General features: G+C 43.9%; 1 protein-coding gene across 1 annotated transcript in view; it reads right to left on the reverse strand.

The window, feature by feature from the left end:
• Nucleotides 1–21,187, reverse strand: part of VPS35L (VPS35 endosomal protein sorting factor like) — a 109,100-nt gene that overhangs the window by 82,864 nt on the left and 5,049 nt on the right. The window contains exons 2-8 of the mRNA XM_032460944.1: nucleotides 20,647–20,746; nucleotides 17,982–18,149; nucleotides 16,421–16,543; nucleotides 14,086–14,110; nucleotides 11,423–11,499; nucleotides 8,296–8,424; nucleotides 566–650 (exon numbers count right to left, since the gene is read on the reverse strand). Of these exons, the coding sequence (XP_032316835.1) occupies nucleotides 566–650; nucleotides 8,296–8,424; nucleotides 11,423–11,499; nucleotides 14,086–14,110; nucleotides 16,421–16,543; nucleotides 17,982–18,149; nucleotides 20,647–20,746 (707 nt within the window). The remainder of the gene's footprint in view (nucleotides 1–565; nucleotides 651–8,295; nucleotides 8,425–11,422; nucleotides 11,500–14,085; nucleotides 14,111–16,420; nucleotides 16,544–17,981; nucleotides 18,150–20,646; nucleotides 20,747–21,187) is intronic.

Genomic DNA, 21,187 nt, shown 5'->3' on the forward strand with positions numbered 1-21,187 from the left:
CAGAGGACTGTGGACTGGACTAAAGTTTTAACCGTGAGGACAGAAAAATGGACACACTGGGAAGAGACTGAGGAGAATGAACTGAAGAACCTGGTGATGGACTAGACACGGGGCGTAGGGGAGAAGACTCTCAGATTTCCAGCGCAGGCCACAGGGTACGTGGTGCTGAGACAGAAACCCCATGCGGGTGGGGAAGGGCTGGGAAGGTGCTGGGTTCAGTTCTGAACAAAGTGAGTTCCAGATGCCACGAGGAAGCTGGCGATGGACCAGAGCTAGTCTGGGGAGGATGAGTGGATGAGTCCCACCCCCCAGGCCGCCTTGCTTCATTCACTCTCCTTACCAGCCTATGAGAAGGTTAGAAAACACATAATTTAAGATTCTTTCAAAAACAGCACCCTTGTTAACGAGCAGGAGAGCAAGAGTCGGGGTGGGGGCTTTGGTCTCCCTCATGATTTACCTAATAACTTAAACCACAACGGAACCTAACTTAAAGCAACGCTACCATCCAACTTCCGGCAAAACAATCGTACTTCTTAGATCTAAGGTGAATATGACTAGTACTTACCAAATGTGTCAAGTATGTCGGTGATGAGGACAAATTTGCTTGGGTAGAACTGAATAACGCTTGTGTCCGAAAGAAGCTTTGAACACTAGAAAAAGAGCAGAGAAAAGGAAATTCATTGTCATGTCCGACTTGGTTGGAACACTCCAGGCCTGGAAAACTAAGAGTTTCTACAAACAAGTTCAAGTACTTATCATGTGCCAAGCCCAGGGCTAGTCACTAGAGATAATCATTTGATAAGCAAAATCGCTGTGCTTTTGACAAAGAGAGTTGACTCTGCTCGCGGCAAGCCTCTTAAGGAAAGACACTATCACCTCCCTCCAAGAAACCCACGGCTGAGGAATCTTATCCAGGAGGGTCTGAACTAGGATCAGCACTCGGTCACTGAGGGAAGTCAACCTGTGTCCTTGTGGATGACTCCATCTTTTCAGCGTGGCTTCCTCTGGTTTATTTCAGAATGGTCTTCACTCTTTTTCTTTATTATTATTGAAATGTACAGTCAGTTACAATGTGTCAGTTTCTGGTGTACAGCACAATGTCCTGGTCATGCATATACATACATATATTCATATTCTTTTTCATTAAAGGTTATTACAAGATATTGAACATAGTTCCCTGTGCTATACAGGAGAAATCTGGGGGTTTTTTAAACTATTTTTTTACATAGTGGCTAACATTTGCAAATCTCAAGCTCCCAAATTTATCCCTTCCCACCCCTTTCCCCCATAACCGTAAGATTGTTTACTATGTCTGTAAGTCTGTTTCTGTTTTGTAGATGAGTTCATTAGTGTCCTTTTTTCTCTTTTTTAGATTCCACATATAAGTGATATTATATGGTATTTTTCTTTTTCTTTCTGGCTTACTTCACTTAGAATGACAATCTCCAGGTCTATCCATGTTGCTGCAAATGGTATCATTTTATTCTTTTTTATGGTTGAGTAGTATTCTATTGTATAAATATACTACAACTTCCTTACCCAGTCATCTATTAATGGACATTTAGGTTGCTTCCATGCCTTGTATATATAGTGCTGCTATGAACATTGGGGTGCATGTGTCTTTTCCAATTATATTTTTCTCCAGATATATGCCCAGGAGTGGGACTGCTGGATCATATGGTAAGGCTGTTTTCAGTTTTTTGAGGAATCTCCATACTGTTTTCCATAATGGCTGCACCAAACTACATTCCCACCAGCAGTGTAGGAGGGTTTCCTTTTCTCCACACTCTTTTCAGCATTTATTGTTTGTGGACTTTTTCATGATAGAGAATGGTCTTCATTCTTAAATGTTTTTTTTCTATGAGATGACCCTGATAGTAAATCTCTAGGATTTCTTAAACTAGCATCACTTTTCCTTCTAAAAGGAAACATGACAAGCTTCAAAGAGTGCATGTTTCTCTGGAACTCAACTCTGCAACGCTGGGAACACTTTGGCTTTGCAGGGAATTGCTCAATGCCTCAGCTATCACTCACACCAGAGGGCCATCAGCACGTTCAGGACTCATAACAGAAGACTGTAGCTACACAACACGGCCCCCAGAACCCCAGATGAAGTCATCTAATATAATCAGAAACAAAAATCTCTCTCTACTTTGAAGAATTAGAAGTAATGCCCTGAAGTCTTTACAAATTCAAAAGTCAGGATAAGGAACTGGATAACCTTGCCGTATTTTATCATTCTCTCAGACAGAAAAAATGTCACATCAAAACAAACCATTCGGACATTTAGAAAGGGGGGCCCTTTCTAAACGGATGCACTTCCAACATGCAGAGAATGGCTAGAAAGTTCATCACATCAAGATGTCAGCTGACATGCGTTTTTTAGTATGTTGTTAACCTATGTCTAAATTATTAGATTCATCAAGTTTCTCCTTGGCATCACATGACTAAAAGTAAACAAGCATCCAATTTGTGAAACATCTTCTTACAGTCCAAGTGTTATTTGGGGGCTGGAGGTGAGTGGAATGTACGCTGTTGAAAGAACGGCATTGACACTAAGTATGGCACTTGGATGTACACAGAACTCCACTTCCTGACACCCTGCTTTGTGTTTTTCGCGTGCCCTTTATGAGAGCTCCAACTTAAACACTTACCCCATGAGATTTCAGGGCTTGGGAAAAACAAACAGCTCTTGGTTCCTAGGGATGTGACATGTCTTAAGTTCCTACCCAGAGCCCCTCGGAGATGAGTTACTACCCACTGGTGGGGTGAGGAGGAGAGAGAATTTAAAAGGAGGATTTCAGATTAAACACAGCTGGGACTTCCCAACACCTGTGCGTTGACATGCCTCCCAAGCTGGTGTCACACAGCAAGTATTTTTATAAAGATAACAGGAAGCAGAATTTTTTTAATCCGAAGTTAAAGTCATAATAATGTTATGAATTGAAGTTACATTTTAAATCACTATTTTGAAGATTCCACAGTTTGTTTGTTTTTTTTTTAACTTTGGTGCTGTTTCCAAAAATCAATAAAAATCAGGCACCCCCAGGGTGTGTGCTCAAAAACAGACCAAGGCACCAGGGAATCAGAATTTTTAACAAGGGCCCCAGGTGACTGCCTCAATGAAACACTGAGTTCATGAGATCCACAATCTGCATCACACTCTGAAAGGAAAAAATATTCTACAAACCAGGGGCTCTCAGCTTCGGAATCATCTGGGGAGCTTTTAAAAATAAAGGCACCTCGGTCCCACTCCAGACGTTCTGATTAAGCTGGTCAGGGGTGCAGCTTGGACACCAGGATTTCTTAAAGCTCCCAAATGATTCTAAAATACATTCAAGGTTGAAAACCATTGTTACAAACATTTCCTGAGCAAGTGACTGATACATTACTCTGCCTGAAATACTTGCTATCGAACTTACTAACACTGCAGAAAAAAATGCTAAAAGAGTGTTTTTCATTTGATTCCAATTAGCAATATTCTAGAAGGACACTAGCAGTTTCTGAAATTAAGCTGGAATTTAAAAAAAAAAACTGAACCACAGCAAATGGATAAATTGAAAAGATAACTGTTGGCTGAGTACTAAGAAAGGACAACTGGATGGACGGATGGATGGAGGGGAAGGAAGCAGGGAAAGAAGGAAAGGAGAAAGCAGACTAATTAATCAGAGGACAATTACTACCCAGAATATATATTGTTTAAATCCTAAAAATCAATAAGATAAATACAGATAACATAATGGAAAAATGAGCAAAAGGAATCAACAAAAGGCATTTTACAAAAAAAGGAATCCCAGTGGCCAACAAACACGTGAAAAGATGCTCAATCATATTATAATTGGGGAATTGCACATTAAAACCACAATAAATATAATTTTATTACCTCCTAAATTAGAAAAATTGAAGTAGAAAGTCTGCTCACACTAAATGTTGGTAGGCTGCTGACCAGCACCGATTCTCACACTCCCACTGCTCCTACAGTGCAGGCTGGCACAGCCACTGGGGGAAGTAAGCCGGCATCGTCTGCAAGTCAGACTGAGACACACCCCACACCCAAGCAATCCCACTCATAAGGACAGGCGTTCATCTAGAGAAACGCTTTACGTGGTCACCAGCAGACGCGTCCAGTGTTCACAGCACTGTTCATAATAATGAAAAAGGAAAAAGAAAAGAGCCAGATGCCCATCAACAGAATGAATGTTGTATAATTTATGCATCAGTAGATTAACTATGGCTAAGAGGGCAAATCTCTCCAATTGACCTATAGGGTCAGTGCAATCCCTCTCAAGATCCCAGAAGGTTTTGTGGTGGTTTTTGGTTTTGTTTTTTTTTTTGATAGAAATTGACAAGCTGATCCTAAAATTCACATAGAAGTGCAAAGGACTCAGCAAAGCCAAAACAATTTTGAAAAAGAACAAAGTTAAAAGACTTAAACTACCCAGTTTCAAAACTTACCATAAAGTTGCAGTAATCATTAAAGAGTATGGTACTGGCATAAGGACAAACTTAGATCTATGGGATAGAACTGAGAGTCCAGAAATAAACCCTTACTTTTATGGCCAACTGACTTTTGACAAAGGTGCCAAGATAATTCGATAGGGAAAGTGTTTTCAACAAATGTGGCTGAGACAACTGGATATCCACATGAAAAAAAAAAAAACTTAGACCTTTATAATATACACACAAAAACAATTCAAAATGGAGAATATAACCTAGATATAAGAGCTAAAACCATAAAACTTCTGGAAGAAAACACAGGAAGAAATTCTTATGACCTTGGGTTATGCAGAGTTCTTAGACACAACTCTACAAGCATGAGCCAAAAAGGAGAAAAGTAGTAAACTAGACTTGATTAAAATTAAAAACTTCTATATTTCAAAAGATACCATTATGAAAATGAAAAAACAAGCCACAGACAAGGAGAAAATACATGGAGATCATATATTTGATAAAGAACTTGTATCAAGGATAAAGAATTGTTACAACTCAACAGGAAGATAATCTGATTTTTTAGATGGACAAGTCTTAAATAGACAGTTCACTAAAGAAGATATAAAAGTGGCCAAAAAGCAAATAAAAAGATGCTCAATATCATTAATCAGCAGGTATATACAAATTAAAACCACAGTGAGATACCACTTCAAACCCACTCAGATGGCTATAATCAAAAAGACGGGTAACAAGTGACTGAAAAGATACGGAAAAACTGGAACGCTCATACGCTGCTGGTGCGAATGCAAATGGTGCAGCTGTTTTGGAAAGCAATTTGGCCATTTCTCAAAAGTCAAGCATAAACTTACCATATGACTTAGCAATTCCACTCCTTGGAATCTATCCAAGAAAAATGAAAATATATGTCCCTACAAAGATTTGTATGCAATTGTCCATAGCAGTATTATTAATTTTTTTATTGAAGTACAGTCAGTTTACAATGTTGTGTTAATTTCTGGTATACACCACAGTGATTCATTTACACACATATTTTCCTTTTCATATTCTTTTCATTTCATTATAGGCCATTACAAGGTACTGAATATAATTCCCTGTGCTATATAGTAGAACCTTGTTGTTTATCAGTTTTATATATAATAGTTAATATCTGCAAATCCCAAATTCCCAGTTTATCCTTCCTTATTCCCTTCCCCCTGGTAACCACTGGTTTGTCTTCTATGTCTGTGAGTCTGTCTCTGTTTTGTAAATAAGTTTATTTGCGTCCCTTTTTTTTTAGATTCCACATATAAGTAATATCATACGGTATTTTTCCTTCTCTTTCTGGCTTACTTCACTTAGAAGGACAATCTCCAGGTCCATCCATGTTGCTGCAAATGGCATTATTTTATTCTTTTTTATGGCTGAGTAGTATTCCATTGAATAAATATACCATTACTTCTTTATCTAGTCATCTGTCAATGGATATTTAGGTTGCTTCTGTGTCTTGACTATTGTAAACAGTGCTGCTATGAACATTGCGGTGCATGTATCTTTTCAAATTAGAGTTCCCTCTGGATATATGCCTGGGAGTGGGATAGATTTCTAGATCAGATGGTAAGACTATTTTTAGTTTTTTAAGGAATCTCTATACTGTTTTCCATAATGGCTGCACCAACTACATACCCACCAGCAGTGTAGGAGGGTTCCCTTTTCTCCACACTGTCTGGAGCATTTATTGTTTGTAGACTCTTCAATGGTGGCCATTCTGACTGGTGTGAGGTGATACCTCATCGTAATTTTGATTTGCATTTGTATGTGTTCATCGGAGAAATGTTTTTTTTAGGTTGTTTAGGTCTTCTACCCATTTTTGGATTGAGTTGCTTTTTTTGTTGTTATTGAGTTGTATGAGCTGTTTATATATTCTGGAAATTAAGCCCTTGTCGGTTGCATCATTTGCAAATATTTTCTCCCATTCTGTAGGCTGTCTTTTCATTTTATTTATGTTCCTTTACTGTGCAAGACTTTGTAAGTTTAATTAGGTCCCATTTGTTAATTTTTGCTCTTATTTCTATTGCCTGGGTAGACTTATAGCAGCATTATTCATAACAGCCAGAATGGAAATAACTTAAAGGTCCATCAGTTTGTTAATGGATAAGTAAAATATGTAATGGAATACTATTCAGCGGTAAAAAGATACAAAGTACTGATATTACAACATGCGGGAACCTCAAAAACATGGTAAGTGGAAGATGTCAGATGCAAAGGATTATATATTGAATGATGCTACGCATATGAACTGTCCAGGAAAGGCAAATTTATAGGGTCAGAAAGCAGATCAGTGGTTTTCTGGGGATGAAAGTGGCAGCAGGGTTTGACTGCTAACAGGCTTGAGAGACTCTGGCAGGGGGAAGGGATGGTGGCTATCAAAATGTTCTAAAACTGGATTGTGCAATAGCTGCACAGCTCTAGAAACTGACTAAAAGTTGCTGAATTGTACATTTACAACGGTGCATTTTAGGATATGTAAAGTATATCTCAATAAAGCTGAAAAAGCAAAACAAAATAAAATCTTACTGCAGAGCAAATAAGGAGAACCGAGTTCCTTTCTCCGTATTCTGTGCCTTGCTAGCTTTTTTGGATAAAGAAGGCAGTCCTTAAAGTATTAAAGTCAAATTATTACTATTAACCAGATTTGGAGTTAATTAAACAGTTTTCTGGTTATTTTCTTTGGGAAGACATGAATCAAATCTCCTCCAGATGTGAAACTCTTAGAAGTCACAGTTTGATACTACAATACTCTACGGAGAGATGTTGCCAACAAAAATATTTTGAAGAAGCTCTTGTTAGTTTAGATATTTTTCTCACTTGAGCCACTCAGCAAGCAAGCCCCAGCACATGTCTCCAGGATGAGAGAACCCTTCTTCACGAGTATTTTCTTTGTCAACTAACAACAGCAACAGCAGGGAAACAGGTTCAGGTTTGCCTCTGTCATGAAACACACACACAAAAAAAAAAACCAAAAAAACCCCAGCATCTACCATACAAAGTATCATCTTAAAAGACTTCAAGTACCCAGTGTAAAGACTCCCAGACTCTCCTAACCCTCTTTCCAGAGAAAAAGGTGTGAAAACAAATGTCATATTCCCGTGACATTAAACAAGAATGAGATCTGTTCTTTTGAACACAAATGGCTATTCAGAAATTCTTATTAACGCTGCTCCGAAAACCATCATGCACACATTATTCCTTTTACAGTGTACTCCTGAGCATGTTTTGCCAAGACAGGATGATCTTAAGAGTCAAGAAAACAGGATAAGCTGATTTCCCTACGGACCTTGCTGTTGTGATCCAAGAGTTGTCATGGATCAACAAATTCACCACCAAAGAGGATTCAACAAATGTACCTCTCCTAACACTGTAAACACATTTTCTTTGTCATACTGTTATTCAGAACATGTTCCCCAAATGCATGTATCAGGGACACAAAGCCATAAGTCCAAGAGATACACAGAAAATCTGGTCAAGGAAACCCAAAACATAGCTGGTGGATCATAAATGTGTCAGGGGCTGTATCAGGGTCTGTAAAACCCAGGGGGGCATCATTAACTCTGTAACTCTATAATCTAGGGTGAATTTCCTAGAATTGTACAGTGTACAACCTGTGCAGCTGCACATGGCAGCCCTGAGATAAGCCATCTCATAAAAACACAGTTCATAATCATGGCCTTTCATAGGAAGTATGTGAAAATGGAACAGATGAAAAAATTAGGGTAAGACCCTGAAGGCAGGCCTCTGAAAATCCTAATTATTCACAAAGAAGATTTACAAAGGAAATTCTGGAAAAAAAAAATCACTAGATCTGACCTGGATGACTATTTTTAGAGCCTTCACTTTCTGGTCTGAGGCCCAAGCGTCCTTCAGTGACTGGTTGAGCTCCTCTATGCGGTTCACATAATCCTGCTGAGTCAAATTCAACAGTTCCTTTTGGGATCCCTGTGGGCAGAAAGCAGAAAAGATATAGTCACAGAAGTAAAAAACATTGTTGGGGACCCCCACCCTCGTGTACAATGAGTATTAGCCAAGTTTCAATGTCTCAGTTGTCCTCATAATCCCACCAGGCAACAAGACGGTTTTGTCTTGTGATCAAAGAGGTTCTTTTGAGTTTTCTGCAATGATGGGCAGAGTGCAGTGGTTGAGAGACTGGCCTGGACACAAGTCAGGCCTGAGCCCGCTCCCAGATCAGCCACTTCCTGGCCGTGGGATTCTGGGTGAGCTGCTTTCCACCCTGAGTCTCATCTGTGAACAGTGGTAACAGGACTTAGCTTGTTCAACAAAGTTACTGGGGCCTATTGTATGCCAGGCAGGTATGGTCTACCAGATGCTCCAGATACAAAGGCGAGCAGAGAGACATTATTTCAGCACTAATGGAGCTTAAGGTATAGAGGACAAGATGGACATTAATACAAACTGAGATAAATGCTGGAGGAAACAATTCTGTGAAGACACATATCAGTTCTCTGAATCTGAGGTGCTGACTGTGGGGAGTACAACCGTTTCATGTACCACTAAGGAAGGAAAATCGCTGATTGTGGACATGTACCAACTGAGTGACACAGCCCGACTTTAGGGATATTCAAATGTAGGGGAAAAGGCTCATCTCAGAATGGACTCTAGACTGGTGGTCATGAATGGAAAGTTTCCTGGAGGAACTGATGCTTGACACAAACTCTCAGTGGTGCACAGGTGTTAACTAGGGGATGGAGGGCTGTAAATTAGCCCAGGGAGAGAGCAGTCAGGAGAGAAAGCCGACCACAGCAAAAACCACAGCAGAAGAGGGCAAGATCATCACGTGGATGAAATGACAACGTGTGTAAGGACTCAGCACCACCCTGGCACACAGGACGTACTCATTAATCCTCGGCTGTTGTTAAGATGCTCTCTACACAGCTCACAAGAGTGAAGGTCAACCTAACCTGCATGAGGGGACCAGGAAGCAAATCTTTTTTATATGAACATTCTCTGGAATCCAAAGTGAAGAATTCCTTATTAAAGAAATACAAGTAGAAGGTTCAGAAAATCTAGGTTGATCCCAACTGGTCACTTGAACTGGGAGACAGGGTCTTCCCTGCCCCTCTAGTCAGAAGAGCCACGTGACTGGCTTGGGCAAATGGTCTGTGAGCAGAGTGGCATGTGTCCCTTCTGGGCTGAGGCAGTGACAAGTGACCCTTTCTTCAGCTCTGCTGTGACAACCCTGGAAGCCACCTGTCAAGATGGTGGCATCATGAGATGGTGGTGTTTGTCTACACTGGATAAATAATGTGAGGAAGAAACAAACCTCTGCTGCACTAAGCCATAGAGATATGGAGGTTCACCCGTCGCCACAGCACAACCTAGCCTTACCCTGACTAATATGCTGTCAACATGGAGGCCGTGGGGCAGCCATCTGCTGCTGTGGGCAGGGAGAAGCAAGAACACCAGTCCGCTGGGCCGGGGGTGCAGGGAGGCGGGAAATGGAGAACTAGAAAGAGAGTCGGTGACAGCAGGCTCCACAGACCCAAGAGAGACAGAGAAGAGCTGCTGGGGTTCTGGGTGGTTCTTCAGTTCCCAGCTCCAGGCCACTGTGTCCTTGGGTTCAGGGAAGTTCCCTGTATCCTTCAATACAGTCTTCATTTTCAACATAAGCCAGCTCAAGTGACTTTCAGACTAAACAGCTTTGAATAAAACCCTTAGCAATTCCCTTCCTATCAGCCAAGGTTGGCGGATGACATGCAGACTGAGACTCTCAGGAACCCTAATCCAGAACACGTCCTTTCTGAACTGGGGAATAAGATACTGGACTATCAGACTCTTGCTGAGTACCTAACAGCTCTGGTCTCAGAGCTGGAGGGACCCTGAAGCCAGGGAAAAGATGTGGAACAGAGCAGTGGCAACTGTCGTTAGATGGCCCCTTACAGAGTCAAAGCATCCCCATTCAGTCCACACATCTGTATCCTTTATCCCCATTTTACAGACGAGGATCTGGGTCCAGGAAGGTGGATGCCCAAGGGCACCCTGTTCATAAGCAGTTGAGCTAAGGCCTCTAGTGTCTGAACGGTGACAGTTACAGAGTTACCACTTGCAGAGCAAGCGCCACGGGCTGGGCGCTGGGCTGAGCACTTCACACTTCCTAACTCACCTAATGCCTTATGACAACCTTCAGAGGCCGGTACTGGGTAGTATCTTCACTTTACAGATAAGTAAACTGAGGCCCAGAGCTCAAGCTCTTAAGCTCCCTGCCCCAAATCACAGAATTACTAAACGGTAGAGCTGGGATTCCAACCCAGGCAGCCTGGCCCCAGTCTGGCCTCTTCCCCACTAAGCTTTGCTGCCTCTCTGAAAGACACTCCAGAGACTCGCCCGTCCCCATGGACCAGGCTAACGTCTGCAAGGGAGTCAGGCCAGGGAGGGCTATGCACGCCGGACGGTACGCGTGCACCCAGGCTAAACGCAAGAATGTGGGCCCACGGTTACCAGGCGGAATTTACAAGAAGCCGGAAATCTGGATTTGTATGTTAAATTTACAAATTTTTATGAGTGGGGAAATAAGTCACGTTCTTTCCAAGCACGTGCAGGATAACTGGAAGACCCCCGTGGGCTGTACCCAGCAGCGGAGCTCTGCAGCAGGCGTGGTCATTCTATACCAGGCGAGGCGGCTTCCCGGGAGATGGCTCCAGCTGGCTTCCACAGTCAGACCCTGTCCCCAGACGCCCCGGGTTTGCTCAGGCATCACAGTGAGAAAAACGCCTCCGGAAAGCCAGCCTGAGGCAGGCTCCTGTGAGCTCGGCCAGTCTCCCCCACTGGCATCTTGCCCGGGATCAGTTGGTGCCTCAGGAGGACTGAGCACAATGAGCAGCTCGAGAATGAATCACACAGCAGCCGCCGGGACTGACCTCACTGGGCAGAAGGACCGAAGCTCCACTCCACCCCCGCGCTCAGCAAATGACTTGCTCACCTCTTCAAAGTCATCCAGCTCCTCCAGCCTGGTGCGAACCTTCTCCGACATGGCAGATGTGGCGGTCCCCGCCTTGCCTAAACAGAACAGATTTACATCACACAGGTGGTGGCTTCCTCTGTCCCCAGGACCCTCAAAGGAAAGCATCTTTCACTTTACGCTTCATCATGAATAAAGAGGCCAGGGAGCAATTTCATTACAGAAAACTCTCTGAGATTTTGAAATGGACATCCTTACATAACCCAAGTTCCCTCGGACACATTTCTGCTTAGGAGCTGCCCATGGGAGCACAGCGGGCCAGCCTCGAAAAGGTTCCATGACATTCGATATTTACAAACTTTTCACTGCATCATTTGTTTATTCCCAAAGAAAAGCAGTCCAGATAAGGATGCCAAAAATCCGTCATTTAATTGTTTTCCATAAACAAAAGGCCCTCTCAGGCTCATGCTCACAGTGTAGAATTGTTGTACTAAGAACTAACAAAACAACCATCTCACTGTCTGCCCAGAGGTGGAAACACAAGGGCTTCAAAGCCCCCTCTCCAAGCAGACAGGACTAGTAAGCCTCCTTCCATCATCTGCCAGCGTAGCTCTTCCCATCAGCAGGACTGGCAGCGAGAGAAGGAAAGGACTCCAGGCCGTGGGCCGGTCACACGGCAGGGCTCTCTGCCTAGCTGGCTGCTGCCCGTCAGTGCCCCTCACTTCAGAACCCTTTCCCCATGATCTGAGGTCCCCTTGCTCCTGCCTACCAAGCTCACTCTCAGGAACTGAAGTTTATTCTTTTAGGGCACTGGTTTCTTAGCTCTGGTGTTAACTACACTCACAGATTTGTCTGGGATCAGCTGAGAGAATGGTACATTTTTTTAACCAGTACTAAAGTTAAGACGTTTCCAAGGCATTTGCTTTTTTTTTTTTTTACCTTGTTTCTACTTTTTCCTTCATTTTGAAATACGTACATTTTAACAGATCATTATAAAGCCTTTGTAGCCACCACCCAGCTCATAGATTGACTTGTTTCTTTCATTCACCACTGACTTCAGTTCATGGCATTTACCCATGTCGTTGCACAGAGCTGCAGCTCACTCATATTCACTGCTGTTTAGTATTTCCTATTGAGTGAAGACATCACAATTTATTTCTTATTCTACTGTCAATGGATGTGAGGGTTACATTCTCTGTGGGGCTACTCTGAACAATGCCACTATGGACATTTCTGTGCATGTCTCCTGGTTCATATGCGCATGCATTTCAGGGTACTGCTTCTCAGACTTCTACAGAAATCACTTGAGGACACGTTAACATGCAGATTCTGATTTTCAGTAGGTCTGGCAGGATCTGAGGCTGCATTTCTAATGAGCTCCCACATCATGTTAATGCTGCTGCTCCTTGGACCACACTTTAAGAAAGATGCAGCTGGGCAGAGTTGAAAAGACGCATCCTACAAAGGGCCACCTATAAGTATTTTAGCTTTTGTGAGTCATGGTCTCTGTCACAAGTACCTGACTCTGCCATTATAGCATAAAAGCAGCTAGGGACAGTATGTAAACAAACCAGTATGGCTGTGTTCCAATAAAACTTTATTTACACAAAATCAAACAGAGGGCCAGATCTGGCCTCCATGATGTAGTCTGCCAATTTCTGATCTAGGGTATATCCTAACAGTGGAATGGCTGGGTTAAAGAGTTGGCCCATCTTCAATTTTAGCAGATAATGCAAAAGTGCTTCACACAGTGGTTGTGCCATTTTACACTTCCAGCAGCAGGAAGTGAGAGTTCCTGTTGCTCTACATTCTCACCAGCAGGTGACATCGTCACTTTCTGATCTCTCCAAACTGGGAGACATGCAATGGTATTAGTTACGTTTTTTACGGTTTGGGGTCAAAGTCATGCCCGTAACAAAGGTGCACCCACTCTCTTGATTTCTAATGTGCTGTCTCAGCCTGCAGAGAATGGGGAGAGTTGAAGCTGCCACACCAGCGATGTCCACAGATGTGCACATAAACCACAGCTGTGCTCCTCTGCCCCCTAGTGGTATAGGATCTATGTCGGTGGCTTCAGAATCACCTAGGAGCTTCCAAAGAGGAATTCCTGGGTCCCAGCCGTCAAGATTAATTCAGTAAGCAGAGTGGGGCCTATTGGTCTATATGTGCATAAAAGTTCCCCCGGTAACCCTCCTGCACAGCTAGTTGGAGACACCCTGGTCCAGAGTTTTGGACTGTGTGTCTTAGCAGAGGAAATTGAGAATCGCCGTGTCCAGGGACCAGTGGCTGGTAAGACAGATGTCTGACTCCCCACACCATGCATCTGTGTTTTCACAAGGGATAAAGACTTAAGGCAAGGGAAAGGATCTTTTAAAAAGGAGAATTTCAGCTGTTCTCCAACTAATGAGGAGGCACGCAGAGAGGAGATTACTGCTCTGTAATCCCCAAGTCAAGCAACTGAGCTTCTGTTTACTCCTAGTAACCTCTTTAATTCTTTTCTTTTTTCATTCATCATCTAAATATGTATTTCAATTCTATTAAGTCTATACATAATCTATGAAATAATAGTTTCAACCGAACTATACCATGGGGATTGGATGCTACAAACTTTTTTCCTTTGGAAAATTCTATTAAAGGTAATGGGAGAATTTCCCATCAGAACAGTAACAACAATGAAAACTCACCTTTTTCAGATCCCATAAACAGATTCTGCAGAGGCAAAAAAAAAAATTATTTATATTTTTTAAAACTAATTGGACTCTACGACAAAAAAAAAACCTTGTAAGACAGTTAAATTATTATTCAAATAGCACTAAGACAACGTGACCAACCATTTTACAACAAAGCCATCTACTTATCCAAATGAAAATCAGAGACATTTATTCAAAGGAAGAAAATATAGCTCACTAGAAATTACTAGGGATTCAAATTTCTATTCAATTCAGGGCTCTCAAAGTGAGCCAATAAAGAGCAAAATTTTAAGGACAATGGTGGCAGATGAAAGCATTTAGCTTATTCTAAATCAGGGTTTCACGACCTCGGCAATATTGCCCTTATAGGATGGGAAATACTGTTGCAGAGGGGCTGTGCTGTGCACTGTAGGATATTTTAACAGCATCTCTGGTCTCTACTTAGTAGGTGACAGTAGCACGTCTACAGCTGTGATAACCAAAATGTCTCCAGACACCGCCAAGTCCCCTGGGGGGGGGGGGTAAAATTCCTCCTGGTGGAGAATCACTGCTCTATAGTAACTCAATGCGATCAGAAGACAATAGGAAAAAGTATAAATACACCAGCAATTCTGCTGCCACTCTGCTCAACAAGGATGGACTCTTGAGAGAAAGAGGGAGCAGAAACATCCCAGTTGCTACTGAGTTCACCCTCTCCTCCCTGCTCACAGCCCCGACATTTGATGGCCACACTGTCACCTTCCCCGGCTTCCCTCGCATCTGTGCATGGCCCATGTCTACCTTCAAGACAAAGGTAACCGGACACGTTGAGGGGATTCCGGGAAGTCTCCAGAATTACAGAGGGCACATTCTACTTTCCCCTCTCCGCCTCCGAACAACGTGGGCCTGAGGCAACACTGCACGTGACAGAGCGGCAGGACAAAAAGAGGGTCCCTGATGACTCTAGGGCTGCCACACAGCCCCACGCTGCACATCTCTAGACTCCTTTTCAGTGTGAAGAGAGATGAAAGTCACTCTTGTTAGGGAGGGCTTCGGTGATGAGCAACGAAACCTAGTCCTCAGCAGGCATTAACCTGCTTTCCCTGCTTGGTCTCAGCTCTCCAGAGCCCTTCAGCAACTTGCTAAGTACCGGGTAAGCCTCAGGCACTAGCCAACGACATGATCTAGCGGCCGTTGCCCCAAAGAAACGGTGAGCTTCCAGCCCTGGAAGAAAACCCAGCAGTGGGACCCCCTGCACAACAGTTAAGAAGGAAACCTTCTTTAGGTTGGCGCCCTCCTCACCTCATAACTCTAGCCTCCCCCAGAGACAGGACTCCCCTGATCCAATTCTTTCTCTGAACTGTGCCAGATCCCTGATTCTTAACACATTTTTTAGAAACCAATCAGCACTTTTCTCCCAACTAAAATTGAAATAATAACTGAAACTTATAGAGCCGAGGAGTTGGGACAACATAACTGTGATACCATGATTTATAATAAGAAGCATATATTTAGTCTTTGTCCTCATTCTGGTTACAGAGCTTCTTGAAACCTGTGTAATTTCCAAAGTGAGGAGAGCGATCCAGGAGTCTTTTGTTATGGTAATGAGGTGACTTTGGAAGCACCTAAGGCTGGGGGCTGGTTGTCAGGGGAACCAACCATGTAATTAGACAGTTGGAAATTTCAGTCCCACCTTTCTGATTTCTGGGGAGGGGCAGAGGGGGCTGGAGGCTGACTCAATCACCAGTGGCCAATGATTTAATCCATCATGCCTATGTAACGAAGCCTCCATAAAAACCCAAAAGGACTGGGTTCAGAGAGCTTCTGGGTTGGTGAACCACAACACAACCGCGTCCTGCTATCCTGGACCCCAAACTCCATGAGGACAGACGCTCCTTTGCTCAGAACCTCACCCTGTGTATCTCTTCATCTGGCTGTTGGTTCTTATCTTTAATATCTTTTGTAATAAATCAGTAATCTGGTCAGTCAACTGGTTTTTGAGTTCTATGAGCCAGTCTAGCAAATTAAGTGGACTCAAGGAGGTGGTGGTGGGAACCTTTGATTTATAGCTAGTTGGTCAGAAGCAAGGTAACACCCTGGACTTGTGATTGGCATCTGAAGTGGGGGCAGTCTTGTGGGACTGAGACCTTAACGTGTGGAATGCGATGCTGTATCCAGGCAGACTGTGTTAGAATTGAGTTGAATCACAGGACACCCAGTTAGTGTCGCAGTATTGCCTTATATGGGGAAAAAACCCACACTCTGGAATTGGGTACAAAATCATAATAACAAAAAGAAATTACTAAAAAATCTGAAGCAGACACTGGGAGAAAAGTGTATTTGTACTCACAATAGATAGCTTTTCTGTGGTGGTGTACCGGGCAAGGATTTCTCCTCGCTTGCTGGCCCAAGGCTCAAAATCTGATCCTACAATGGAGTTATCATCTCTGTCACGTTTCTTTCTGGCGCTGTCCTAAGGAAAGGCAAGACAATCTCTTCAGCAGCAATTTTGAAATCTTTTTTTAAAAGTATAAGCAAACATGGTGATCTGACAGTTGATAACACAGTTCTATATAACTGAAATGTGCTAAGACAGTAGAATGTAAATGTTCTCACCAAAAAAAAAAGGGAAATATGCAAGGTGATAGATGAGTTCATGAACTCAGTCGAAGGAATCCTTTCACAATGTATATGTGTATCAAATCATCACACTGCACACTTTAAATATCTTACAATTTTATTTGTCAATTATACCTCAATATGGCTTTAAAAAAAAAAAAGGTATGAGCAGAAGAAGGCAGACAGTCCTTCAGTGTAGAACAGCAGTGATATCTACACGGATACAGAATCTCGGTCTAAAGGTCTACTACAGTCAAAAATTTTTCAGGCCAGTTCACCACGAATGGCCAATAAACCTATCAAAAGATGCTCAAACTCATTAAAAATCAAGGACAAGGGACCTGAAAGAGATCATTCTTCGACAATCAGAATGGCAAGATGTAAAATGACTGAGAATACCCAGGTTGGCAGCGACGCAGGGAGACAGGCAAAAATTTTTCAAGCCAGTTCACCACGAATGGCCAATAAACCTATCAAAAGATGCTCAAACTCATTAAAGGTCAAGGACAAGGGACCTGAAAGAGACCATTCTTCGACAGTCAGGCACTCTGGACACTGCGGTGCTGGTGGGAGTGTAAGGCGGTGCAGCCTTTTTGGAGAACAACTTGGCAGCAGCCACCAGAACCTTAAATACACACAGCCTTAGCCCAGGAACGAACTCCTAAGAAGTCACCCTGCAGAAATCCTCACACGTAGGCAACAAGACACACATGCACTCAAGCAGCAAAGCGCCACTGCATACGTAGCAAACACCAGCCTATGTGCCCATCGTGGTGAATTAAAGCATGTCTTATTCCTTACGATGCAACGCAGCTGTTCAAAATAAGAAGGATGTTCTCTAAGTACTAATACAGAAAGTTCTCCAAGACATATTGGCAAGTTTAAAAAGTATATATGTTAGAAGAAAAAAAAAAAGTCAAATAGATGTGTGCAAAGCCAGCAAAGAATGATGGTGAGTTCTGAATTCAGACTAGCCGGGCTTCAATTCCAGCTTGGATGTGACTTAACATCTCTATTCCTCCATGTGGGCCTCTTTAAATGAGGATTATAACAGCTTTCACACAGGCAGTATAAGAACTAAACCTGGGAGGGGAGGGTATAGCTCAAGTGGCAGAGCGCATGCTTAGCAAACAAGAGGTCCTGGGTTCAATCCCCAGCACCTCCTCTCACCAGCACTGTCATCACATCTGGATTATTTGAATCGTTACAACCAGAATGTGCATTCCTTGTTCAATGAAACCACCCCCCCATTCCCTGCACCCAGAGGACCGACCACCAGCTGGAAGCGTTACCGTGGCAGCCGCCATGGCTGCGGGGTCAGCAGAGGCCGCGAACATGGAGAGGGGGTCCGTCCCATCCAGGACGCTGCTCAGCGGGTCCACCACGGAGCTGGAGGATGAAGAGGACGTGGAAGAAGTGCTGCCTTTCCGGCTCACTTTCTTTGTCTTTGACTCTGTAACCTGTGGGGAAAACGTGTGGAAGTAAAATGGAGGTGTCCTATGACTTCTTCCGGTGAAACACTCAAATGGGTTTTCTCTCGTTCCATTAATTGAACTGACCAATCCTTTCCAGAGGGGACACTTATTTTTTGTGACACATTGACATGACTCAGAATCTCAGCTATTGAGAAAGGGAAGCTGAGAAGTTAGGGTTAGGGAGGGAAGGACGGGGCCACTGTGATTTAGAAGGCGGTGATGTACGTGAATTCTTACTCAAAGTGGACGAGCAGCATCCACTTCCCCCGGCCACTTATAAAGCATGGAGCCCCGCCCCAGACCCATGGCACCAGAACCTGCATCTTACAGCAATGGTCTGGGCAGGGTAATGAACCAGGGTATGAACAATTCCAGAGTCGTTGTGCTCAAAGGTGGTCTCGGTGGCACTGCACAGCCACCTCGTCACCACAAAGCAGGGACTGCCCAACTCCTCCCTTTTTAAAGAATTTCTCCTGATGCTACTTCCTGGTGTGTGTACTGAGGGGTGACTGGGGGTATGGGGCGTGAAGCCATGTTTTTGTTCCACTGGCCCCCACCCCTCCGCACTTCAGATGAGCAGACTGGGGTGAACCCCTGAATCAAGCGGATCCAACTAGAGTCTGTCTGCTGAAAATTCAGGATCGACATCAGGAAGGGTTAGTTAGGCTCCACTCCTTTCTAAATGAGGAAGCTGGGGGCCAGGGGCTGAGACACAGTGATGGTGTGACACTTTGAGTGTGTGTCCATAGGGAAGCAGAGAGAACCAACACTGAGAGAGAGAGAAAAGGATGACATATAATAGAATGAAGGAGAGGGTGTTGGATAAGAGAATTTGGCCTTTGTCACTGGTTCCTGGAAAGGAGACTCTTAATCCTTAGAGCACCTGTTAATTCATGAGCCCCCTGATCACACCTGAGTTTATGCTAATGAGATGCCACAGCACAGTCCCAAGAAAAACCCTGGCATGTCATTAGAGGGTTGGGACTTTGAGCCAGGTGACAACAGCCTGACCTCAGCGGAGGGGAGGGAGGCTCAAGATCAAGTTCAATCATGTGGCCAAGGAATCAATCAGTCATGCCTATGTAATAAAACCTCAATAAAAAGTGTGAGCACTAAAGCTCAGGGGACACATGATGTGCTGGGAGGTGATGGACCCCGATTCCACAGGCAGAGGGCACAGAAGCTCTGTGTTTGGGACCCTGCCAAACCTTGCCCAATATTTCTCTAATTCAACTGCTCCTCACGTGTATCCTTTATAATAAAACTGTAAGTGTAAGTATAGTGCTTTTCTGAGCTCTGTGAGTTGTTCTAGCAAATTATCAAGTCTGAGGAGGGTCTCAAAAAGCCCTGGGATTTGTAGCCAGTTGGTCAGAAGTCCGGGTATTCTGGGGACCCCCAAATCTGCAGCTGGAGTCTGAAGCCAGAGCAGTCTTATTGAAGACCCTGCCCTAGACCTGTGGGGTCTGACACTAACCTCGGGTGACTGGGTGACGTACCTCCCACTGGTGCAAGTTTGTCACTTTTGTCAGCTTGGCATCCATTCCTCCACCTTCCAGGTTCAATAGCCCAGATCTTCTTTGAGAAAACAGCCCTGCCTGACTCGCAGCTCTTCCAGGGCTGGTGGCGTGGATTCTGCTTCCAGTTCCCAGGGTGGGCACTAGCCCCAACCCAGTCAGTCAGCGCATTCTACACTCTGGTCACCAGGGTTGGTTCAGGGAAGGACACGTAACCCCAACTGGGCACACGGAAACCACTGGAGAAGAGACTCTCCCTGTTGTTGGGCTGCTAAGGACGCAGGATGTAAGCTTGGAGCTGCTGCATCTGGTCTGTTACCACGTGGGGAGCGAGCTTCTGAGAATGGAACCAGCTCCCTGGTGGGTCAGCCACAGCCACAGGAGCCCACAGGGATTTGACGGGCCCTGGGAGGCCACAGCATGGTCTTATGACCTCCTGCTTTATGTAATCGTCTCTGTGTGTCCTCAGGTCCTCTGTCATTAAGAAACGTTTTGTCCTCAGGGTCCACTGGCATCTGTCAACCTCATGCCACCCGTGATGACAACCAGATAGCTTCTATTACTTGCTAATGCAGTGCTAGCCCATCTATGTCTCTTGCCTGCTTTTTGTCCTGTTTTATTTTTTAAATAAACTCACAGATAAACTAAGATGCTATTCCGGACAGCACCCTACATTGGTCATTAGAGTGATTCTTAACATCCCAAATAGGCAGATTAAGAAGTATTTTGTTCTCACCTCCAAATCAGGAACAACGGCATCCTCTACTCACAACCGCCTCATTAATACAAGAAAGGGAACAAACAGGGTGGTGGGTGAGGCCAACATCACAAAAAATGGGGCAGAGAATAAATTGGTTGATTTAAATATGCAAAAGCAACTACCGCTGGCAAAACAAAAAAGACCCAGGAATACTGTCTGCAACTTTACGGAATAAGAACATCACAGAGAGACCCTTGACAGAACTTACAGTTATGGGCTTCAGTGGGTGATAGTCCCCAAGCTCCAGCGGCACAGCCTCCAACCGGCATGATGCAAACTCAGCCTTGTAGTTCCTATTCCTGGAATGCCTGGTAAACAGCACACCCAGAAACCAGTTAGTGGGAGATGCATACACCCTAAGAACGTTTTGTAGAGACTTCCTCAGTGGTGAAGTAGTTTACAGTGGAACAGTATTTCTACCAGGACCAATAAGAAATGGTAAATTTAAAAGGTTTTTTAAGTCAGTTTGAAGGTATACGAGCTGCCAAGGCATACAAGACCTGTTAGGCCAGATACCAGAACAGAAGTCACTGAGATGAAGCCAACTTTCTGCCCAGCCATCCTTACCGGGCACTGCTGATCTTTGGTGAAAGCCAGACAGAGGGCAGCTGAATGGAGGCAGAGCAGCCAGAGGAGCTTTAAGGAAAACTCATGAGGCGGCAGAGATAAATTAGGGTTCAGGGCTACGGAGACAGCCAGGGCTTGAAGGAAGAGCTGCTGAAGAGAAAGGAGTGCAGGAGTGAGAAATC

The sequence above is a fragment of the Camelus ferus genome, chromosome 18 (genome assembly GCF_009834535.1).
Source record: "Camelus ferus isolate YT-003-E chromosome 18, BCGSAC_Cfer_1.0, whole genome shotgun sequence".
In the NCBI taxonomy this organism is placed as follows: domain Eukaryota; kingdom Metazoa; phylum Chordata; class Mammalia; order Artiodactyla; family Camelidae; genus Camelus; species Camelus ferus.